The sequence below is a fragment of the Trematomus bernacchii genome, unplaced genomic scaffold, assembly GCF_902827165.1.
Source record: "Trematomus bernacchii unplaced genomic scaffold, fTreBer1.1, whole genome shotgun sequence".
Taxonomy (NCBI): Eukaryota; Metazoa; Chordata; class Actinopteri; order Perciformes; family Nototheniidae; genus Trematomus; species Trematomus bernacchii.
The window spans coordinates 678,215-688,142 of NW_022987720.1; the positions used below are offsets into that span (position 1 = coordinate 678,215).

A 9,928-nucleotide genomic window follows, 5' to 3' on the forward strand; every position below is an offset into this window, starting at 1 on the left:
GCAAGGTTTTGGGTTAAGGCTACTCCAGTGATGCATGTGTCCATAGCAGGAGTGTTAGCATAACTAACAGTCAGAGTGGAGACATTTCTTTGAGTGTCATCAGAAGGAGCCACAGTTTTTCTATGTGTACATTTATTTTGTTCGAGAACAGCATTTTTATTTTGATGGGGTGATTATACATCACAATAAATAGTGCTGCACCTAAATGATTTCAAACATAATGAACACCAACCCTTTGCTTAATTTAAAATATTTATTTCAGTGAAGAACATAATTCACAGAATAATCTGCATTGAAGTGCTGATCTGAAACCAGTCTTTCAGCTTTTTGGAGATCTCAACAGAGACACAATTAATCATCTGCCCTAATGCTCTGTGAAGTACATACATGTGTTCAAAATCATGGATTTTCCAATCACATTAAGTGAGTTTTGTTTTGGACCATTTTACATGATCTATTGCTCCTGTGGGGATTGGCCACAGTATTGAGTATGTAAGTCACTTTGGATAAAAGCGTCTAACAAGTAACATGTAATGTAATCTATATTGATACTGCATGTGAAGAATTTAAGAGAAGGATCACATAAAAAAATACAGATAAGGAGCATTTCCAGATTGCTGCCCCTGAGGTTCAATGGATTACTGTACTTGTAATAGCTAGTGCCATGCTTTTAAGATGACACTCTTACATCCTTATGTAATAAAGTTAAATCAGTCAGGAATCAGAGGAAGACAGGAGAATTGGCGTTTTCATCATCATCGAAGAGTGATCCCTGCAGTCTGCCACCTCTGTAGAACTGGCGGATGTTCCGTTTGGCAGGCGCAGACACATACCACATGACCACACCTGTTGGGTTCACTGACACCACGAAGCTAGTGGAGTCTTTCAGCGTCATGGTCTTCTCCGTGAAGACATCATAGATCTGAGAGTATACGAGAAAAAGTGATTTTCCTGCTGAATACATCCTCACTGGGTTAACAAAATGTAAAATAAAACTGGTAAAATGTATTTGTATGGATCCAGCGGACCACAACCGTAGAATAAGTGCACATCATCACAATCAGACAAAAATCACCCATAAACAAAGTGCTAACATTGAAGTTGCTGTAACAACAGTTTTACAGTTCAGATCAGACATACAATGCCATTTAATGTTTTAATGGCAGGAAATTCAGAAGTGGTTACAGTGGTGGAAGTTGAGAATACCATGTTCTTGGTCTTATCTACATTAAAAAACAAGTTGGTAAAATAATTGATAATTGTAAATCATCAAATGCAGACTGTGGCAAACCATGTGCCATATCAATTGTATTCTCTGCATAAAATGTTAATTATGTATAATGTAAATAGAAGTGGACCAAGATAAATCCCCTGTGGCACCCCATTAGAGACGGTAAGGGGGCTTGACTACTGTGGCTGTAGTAAGTTTCAAGTGTAGCATTATTATTATTTTGTACTTTTCTTTTTATCAACCATAGCATTATATCTTGATATAGTAATGGTCTGATGAGTGGGTACCACAGACAAAGAAGAACATAGATATAGGACATAGATATATAGATGTTAAGATAAAATGTTCAGGTGTATTCTAATCTAGAAAGTAAAAAAGTGATGGTGCTGAAATTATCAACAAATGGAATGCCAAGGGCCAGATGTTCAATTAGCAAAAACAAACCTGGTAGCTGCCTGTGGTGTAGTTGAGTTTGCTGAGGGTAGTCTGGTATCGGTAGGGCATGTCATTACGACGACTGAAGAAGACCAATGCACTGGCATTTTTTGACAGTGGGCGCCAGTACACATCAATGCCACTCTTCTCCTGGCAGACAAAAATGAAAAGAGAAATTGTTAACAATGACACCAAGAATGAGAAGTTATGTATATGTAAAAGGTCTGAGCAGCTAATATCAGTTTGTTTCCCCCTTCTAATCACTTGCAAGAAGCTGAAAGGACCCAGCAAAAGAGTGTCACCTTTAAAATGCGCCTTCCTTGGATGCCCATGGGGTCCTGATTGATGCTGATTGCAATTTTGTTCTGCAAGATGCTGCGGGCCCCACTGCTGATGGTGCGCAAGTCATTGGACATAAAAAGAGGAGCAGCCATAATCACCCAAATAGCCATCTGAGACCGAGACTGTTCCATGCTGAGGCCAAAGTCACCAGCAATCAACTGTGGAAGTCAAAATTACACAATCAATAGAGGATACAACGAGTGTTCATACCTGTAGCTTTTTAACTCATAGTACTGGTGCTTCCTGACCTAATTAACAGACTGAATAGAAAATAGTAAACAGTAAATATGTTATATATTAAACAGTTGAACAAACCATATCAGGGTCGTTCCACTTTCCAGGTCCAGCTGCAGATGCCAGGACATCTTGGTTTTCAAAGAACCAGTTAATAATGTTCAGCACACTGTCCCAGGAATCCTGGATGTCACCATAGTTACGCCACAGGTTGCAGATCTCACCCAACTGCGTGTAGTTTACCTAAAAACAAAATTCAGTTTCACAAAAAAGTGAATCAATGATATTTGGATTTAAATTATTACAACAAATTCCTCAAAACAGTCTACTTCCACTGGGGATATTTTCAATGACCTGAATTATGTTAGACTTTGAGATGATTATACCTTAGGTGGTAGGCCCCCCTGGTAGGCAGGCCAACTGCAGGAGTAGCCAATGGGACGTCCAGTAGCATTTAAAGCCTTTGACATTAGAGGATAACCTGTCCAAGAGAGGAACAACAGTCAAATCAAGTCAGCTTCATCTCATTGAATACGATGTAAAGGTCCCTTCTTCGTCTCTTACCCTGCTCTTGCTCTGTGGCGTTAGAATAACAACCATCAAATTTAAACATATCCACCTCCCAGTCGGCAAAGGTCTGAGCGTCTAACTCTATCTTGTCCAGTGTTGTCCCCGGGTAGCCCCCGCAGGTGTGTGTGCCCATGTCCCCGTAGATGCCCAGCTTGAGACCCCTGTCATGCATGTAGCGTGCCAGTTTATGGATGCCTCCTGGGAATCTGAAGGAGAGTGCAAAAAAGGGCAGTTGGAACGATATACCAATTACACAGCGTACAGTCTCAGGCACTCCTTTTTTAATGTAGAAAAGATTTACTTTATAGATCCAAATTGGGAAATTGTTTTGTCACGGCAGCATGTAAACAATGCATTGCACATGAATCAAATATTAAGATAACATGTGAAATAAACACAAAAAGCAATTATTTACATATTTACAGTAGAAAATAAACAAACAGTAAATATATACATAAGTACAGAGTAGCTCTATAGAATACGAAATACAAACATACAAAATATTCAAACTAAAGTATACACATATACAAATGTAGTATACACATTGAAGTTAGTATACACAATTGAAGTAAGTACACAAAAAAAGTACATCAAACTAAATAAAATCTTACTAAAAACATAGTGTTATGCCTGAACCAATACGGTATAGCATATTTTCCACTCAAATAGTGAATCTCTAAATTGGCAAAGCCTACAGTTGTTAATTTTAAGCTTATAAGTACTATATCATTGTTTTTTGTGCTTTGATATGTTTGTTTTTTAACCTCCAAATTTCACCAATGTCTTCTTTGTACATATGCTGGTGCTGCATATAATAACTTGCATTCATTTCATTTAATTTCAAACCTTTATTTATTCAGGTTGTATCCCATTGAGATCATTGACCTCTTTTTCAAGGGAGACCTGCTCAAGTAGGTTCCACATGAAACATACCCCGCAGAGTTGTGAAACTACTGACTACAAATGTTTTTTTTTCAGTCACATGATTGCATGTCTGTCACATTGTAATCACCTTGTTGTACTGTTGCCAATAAGTTACAGATAATATTTGCACTGAGGAAACAGCGAAACAGCTCCTCTGTGGGGGGGTGTGTGTGTGTGTGTGTGTGTGTGTGTGTGTGTGTGTGTGTGTGTATGGATGAGTCTCCTCAACTCCGAATCTCAGCTTTTATCTTCTTCTTCCTCTTTTCCTACTACTTCTTCTCTTTGTCCTTCCTCTACGTTTTCTGCAGTGTTCGCTAAAGCTTATATTCCGTTTACTCACTCAGACCTTTAAACAAAACCCGTGATAAACAAACTCTGTTGCATGACTGTCACATTGTGATCACCTTGTTGTACTGTTTTATTGACTTACAAGCCAATAAGTTACAGATTAATATTTGCTCCTCCGTGTGTGTGTGTGTGCGTGCGTGCATGCGTGCGTGCGTGTGTGTGTGGACAGAACACGCTGCACCGTTACCTTTTGGGGTCAGCCTGTAGCCGTCCATTGTCGTCTCTCTTCATGGAGGACCAGCAGTCATCTATGTTCACATACACGTAGCCCAGTTCCCTCCAGCCGTCCTCCGACAGTCGGTCTGCCATGTCCATGAACAGATTCTCACTGGAGGAAAGACAGAACAGCTCATTATGTGTGAGGTCGAGTAAATACATCTTAAAAGCAAATGTAAAATAATAATATCATAAAACTTGTTCTCCTGTAGTTTGTGAAGTTATTTTTGTACAAATAAGTGGTTTGGCTTATGAATTGCACTCTGTTACAAAAAAAGGTTCTCAAGCTTAAGAATAAACACATTTTGACATTTAAAATTCTTAAAATAATATAAATTCTAGGAAAATGGAAATGTTTGAATGCAAATGTAGTTTTCCACTAAACTTTTTTGGTTTCCCGGAGCCCCACATCAAAACTTAAATATGATGGTTGTAGTAAAATAACACAGACAGGAAACCATTCTTCTGATTGTTCAGCAGCAATAATAAGTTATCATATACAGAAGAAGTATATAAGTGCCGATTCAGGGTGGCTTATCGGAATGGACGGATTTCGATAATGCAAAAGTTGGTGACAAGGTGAAATAACCCCTGCTTTTAAAAAGGAAAGCTCTAGTGAAATCAGTGTGCTATATTAATATTATGTAGGCTTGCCTGATGCAGTTCTTGGGGTCGTGGTCACAGTCGATGTCACAGCGGTATCGTTCCCATGCCAGCCAGCCCATGGGAGGGACCCTCATCACTCCATTGTCGAGGGCGAAGGTGGCCACAGAGAGCGAAGACACAAATAAAAGCTCCGCTAAATGCATAACTGCAGAGGAAAAGGGATAGGTTGAATCAGATGTTAGTTTGATGGATGACATCACAGTTAATGTGTTCTGAATGTCTCGTGAAAGGTTTTGCTGCCTGTGCATTCATGTCCTGCAGCAAAACAATTTTGTTGTTGTTGAAGCATTTCCTTTAAAGCTAAGCCAAAATAATACTGTCGTAAGGTTTTTATCTTCTGTAAGACAAATTACAAACATCACTCACACACCTGCTGAGTCTCACATGACTCAGCGGGTGTGTTGAAGCTTCAACAACCTGCCAGGTGACTTCTCCTACCATCCAGTCATATATACATACCTGCCAACCCTACCGATTTGGGCGGTAGTCTACCGCTTTTGACATGTTTCTACCGCCTACCGACTTAGCTGACTCTCCCTACCGATTTTCAATCTTCCCAAACTATAACAAATAAAAATGACACTACATAGACACTGGACTCGACTTTTGGCGGACACCGTTTGCAGCGTGTCTGTGATCCCATCATACAAACAGTCCTCTGTGTTTCTGAAAGAGAAACAACGTGCAGACCGGGGGTAACACTGCCTTTCCTCCCTCCCAAATGAGTTTAAGGGAACAGAGACGAGGCATTTGAGTCCTGCAGGGTTTCCCCGTTAATATCAGTGTCTCGAAAACACATGTTGGCGACTGAAAGACATCCTTCACCTACAGTGTCTCAACTGAAAGAGGACCACAAACACACAAAAAATATAATACAATTTTGAGATTTGGGGATATTCATCTCCCATTCTTTCACTTTTTCTGACATTTTCAACACCAAACTTGTCGTTAATGTCTCTGTTTAGTGAACTACAGCAATCTGAAAGCCTGTACATTATTTATATCACACTTTATCCGTAGAAAAATGCAGGAAATGACTTTTTTTAAATGCAGTATTTTCTGATTTATGGCGCAACACAAAGATATTTCGCTCTGTGCAAACCTTTGACTCTAATATGTCAACAACATGAAACAAGAATATGAACCTGGCTTTATCCAATGTTCACACAAGAGTTCTACATCCTGACACATCCTTCATCTACACTGTCTCAACTGAAAGAGGACCAGAAACACATTAAAAATATAATAACATGTGGAGACTGGGATATTTATCTCCCATTCTTTTACTTTTCGGGCATTTTACAGACCAAACATGTCGTTGATGTCACTGTTTACCAAACTACCACTTTTTCTGAAAATACCATAAACTATCATCTTATATTATTGTAAAGTGTGGGCTTACATGTCCATATCTGTCACTAAACTGTAGTTTTTATGTAACACAGAGCATCCAATACTTGTCAAAACAAATGAGCCGTGTAGGGTATACAAATACAGTGTATACAAATACAGTGTATAATTATGAAAAGACAAACCTACTTACTTAAATGAAGTGACCTGCTCTCAGTAAAGGAAGAAAGACGAAGGAGGATGAGTCTTCTCAACTCCGAATCTCCGCTTTTATCTTCTTCTTCCTCTTTTCCAACTACTTCTTCTCTTTGTCCTTCCTCTACGTTTTCTGCAGTGTTCGCTAAATCTTATATTCCGTTTACTCACTCAGACCTTTAAACAAAACCCGTGATAAACAAACTCTGTTGGCGTGTAAAGAAATCAAGTGAGACACTCCAATGGAACATAAACGAGAGCCACGTGACCTGGCGGTTGAGTCAGCTGACAGCGGAATTACAGGAAGTTGGAGGGGCCGCGTTCGCGTTCTCTTTATACACCCATGCCCATGGGCCGCGTTCCATTTTATATTTGTATTTTACCTGCGTCTACAAAATATACATTTACGTCTGTTATGTGGTCTTAAAAAAATAAATTATAGTACCACTTTTTGTAAAGGCAAGGCAAGGCAAGTTTATTTATATAGCACCTTTCAACACAAGGCCATTCAAAGTGCTTTACAAAAAATGAAAGACATTAAGAAAATGGCATTTAAAAACAGTCATTAAAAAGCAAAGATAATAAAATAAACATTAAAAGAAAAAATAACTGGATAAAAGTTACAGTGCAGTTTAAGATGTGAATAGTTCAATTAAAAGCAGCGGCAAAAAGAAAAGTATTCAGCCTGGATTTAAAAGTAGTCAGAGTTGCAGCGGACCGGCAGGTTTCTGGGAGTTTGTTCCAGATATTTGGAGCATAATAACTGAACGCTGCTTCTCCATGTTTAGTTCTTACTCTGGGGACAGAAAGCTGACCAGTCCCTGAAGACCTGAGAGTTCTGGATGGTTAATAATTTAGCAGCAGGTCAGAAATGTATTTTGGGCCTAAACCATTCAAAGCTTTATAAACCAGCAGCAATATTTTTTAAATCAACTCTTTGACACACAGGAAGCCGGTGTAAATACTTCAGAACAGGAGTGATGTGATCCACTTTCTTAGTGTTAGTGAGGACTCGAGCAGCAGCGTTCTGAATTTGCTGCAGCTTTCTAATAGATTTTTTAGTGAGACCTGTGAAGACCATTACAGTAGTCCAGTCTACTGAAGATAAAAGCATGGACAAGTTTTTCCAAATCCTGCTGTGACATTAGTCTTTTAATCCTCGATATATTCTTAAGGTGATAGTAGGCTGATTTAGTAATTGTTTTAATGTGACTGTTGAAACTCAGGTCAGAGTCCATGACTACACCATGATTTCTGGCTTTATCTGTTGTTTTGAACATTGCAGACTGAAGCTCAGCGCTAACTTTTATACGTTCTGCCTTGGCTCCAAAAACCATTACCTCAGTTTTATCTTTGTTTAATTAAAGAAAGTTCTGACACATCCAGTCATTGATTTGTTCAATGCACTTACTCAGTGTTTGAATTGGAGCATAGTCTCCTGGTGAAATGGTTACGTACATTTGTGGTAACTTATTTTGTTGTTTTTCATTATCTGAGCCAGTAGTAGCATGTAGATGTTAAAGAGAAGAGGCCCCCAAGATGGAGCCTTGAGGTACCCCACATATTTGTCAACTCAGATGTGTATTTACCTATAGAAACAAAGTTTTTTCTGTCCTTTAAGTAGGATTCAAACCAATTTAGAACTGTCCCACCCAGTTTTCTAGTCGGTCTAGTAATATGTTGTGGTCAACAGTGTCAAATGCAGCACTGAGATCTAATAATACTAACACTGAAGTTCTGCCACTGTCTGTGTTTAAGTGGATGTCATTGAAGACCTTTACAAGAGCAGTCTCAGTGCTGTGGTTTGGTCGAAAGCCTGATTGGAACACATCGAAACAGTTATTTAAATGCAAGAAGTTACTCCACTGTTGAAAAACAACTTTTTCAATGATTTTACCTAGAAGTGGCAGGTTTGATATGGGCCTGTAGTTGTTCATTACTGAAGCATCTAGATTATTCTTTTTTAAGAGCGGTTTAATGACTGCAGTTTTCAGGGCCTGTGGAAAAACACCTTCGGTAAAGGACATGCTGCCAACCCTGCATATCGCCTTAATTTGGTAATTGAACTCCAGGAAGGACTTGGTGCCAACCCTCTGTATCTCCTTCATGTGTTCAACGATCTCCAGGAGGGTGGCCGAGGGTGAAAGGGTGAACGGAGAGTAGAGAGAGCTGTGGGGTGAAGGAAGAGTATCCTCAGAGGTGATAGGGGGGGTGAAGGGCGGTGGAGACTCCTCCATTTGTCTCCCATAATCAAGACATTCCTCAGGCGGGTGCAGTGATACTTTTTCAAGGTTTTCTGAGCGATGTGTTGTTTTGATTCCTCTTGTTGCTTGTCCTTGGCAGAGCGAACAGATTGATGATGCAGGCAGTTGAATATGTTAGAGATAAACAATTTCACTCCTGATTTGTTCAGGCAAACTCCATTTGCCTTAAAAAGATGTCTGCGGTCCCAGAAAAAGTTAAAGTTGTCAATAACATTGACAGAATGGTCAGTACAGGCAGTTGAAAGCCAGGTGTTCAGTGCAAACAATCTGCTGAATCTCTCCACTCCTCTTCTGACTGGCGGTAGAGGGCCACTGATGAACACCTCTGCATTTAGAGAGCTGACAGTTTCCAACAAACATTTAAAGTCTTCTTTCAGCACTTCTGACTGTTGTTTCACAACATCATTTGTTCCAATATGCAGTACCACGTTTTTCACAGTGGGATGTTTAGCCCCAATATGCAGGATCTTCTCAGCCAAGTCAGAGACCATATCCTTGGGAAAACAGAGTACTTTGGTGTTGTTCTTACTACACAGACTTTTTACATCTCTTACAGCAGAGTCACCCACAATCAGAGTTTCAGGCCCAGTCGTTAGCTTTCCCTCTAGCCTTTTACTTTTGGAGTAGCTATTGGTCCTTACCCTGCTGTGTGAAGAGGACAGGTTATCCAGGTCATCAGAAAGAGATCTCCGGTTCTGGGTCAGCAGAGCGTATCTGTTCTGGATTGGCACACTCAGTGGTTTAGGAGGATGGTTTGTAGTTCTCCCTTTAGCAGCTGTCCACGGCTGTTTCCTAGTATGAATAGGGGTTGAAGAGGCGCTTTTCCTGGGTGATAACAATGCAGCCAGCCGGTCGCATCACAGATTTCAGAGCGCTGGGCTCTGCCTGTTGTTCGTCCTCCCAAATCCCATGGAAATGATTTACACTAAAGACACTATTAATAAAGGGATTATAAAAAATATGATTTTATTAATGATTACTAAAGCTTTATTGTTCAATTAAAGCCTAAACCAATAAGGAAAAGTGTTCATTCAGTGGAAAATCCACCTCTAGCATGATATTATAAACTTTTTTTAACAGTAATTTACCCCATTGTATTTTTTGGATTTGCATTCAAATGCCTATTTAGGGAAATAAATACATTTGTATGAAA

The 9,928-nt window shown here is 39.5% G+C and overlaps 1 protein-coding gene across 3 annotated transcripts; it reads right to left on the minus strand.

The window, feature by feature from the left end:
- Positions 1-239: 239 nt before the first annotated feature.
- Positions 240-6,785, minus strand: LOC117492290 (alpha-N-acetylgalactosaminidase-like). Of its 3 annotated transcripts, none has more exons than XM_034142453.1 (9): positions 6,510-6,785; positions 4,955-5,111; positions 4,272-4,412; positions 2,807-3,018; positions 2,629-2,723; positions 2,324-2,485; positions 1,969-2,166; positions 1,676-1,816; positions 722-922 (listed from the first exon to the last, which is right to left on the minus strand). In XM_034142453.1, the coding sequence occupies exons 2-9, from the start codon at positions 5,107-5,109 to the stop codon at positions 722-724; spliced, it is 1,305 nt and encodes a 434-aa protein (XP_033998344.1). In that variant the 5' UTR covers positions 5,110-5,111; positions 6,510-6,785. The 3 variants fall into 3 exon arrangements, with proteins under 3 accessions (XP_033998343.1, XP_033998344.1, XP_033998345.1); XM_034142454.1 differs by having other exon boundaries at positions 6,506-6,784; XM_034142452.1 differs by lacking the exon at positions 6,510-6,785 and having other exon boundaries at positions 240-922; positions 4,955-5,109.
- Positions 6,786-9,928: the final 3,143 nt, after the last annotated feature.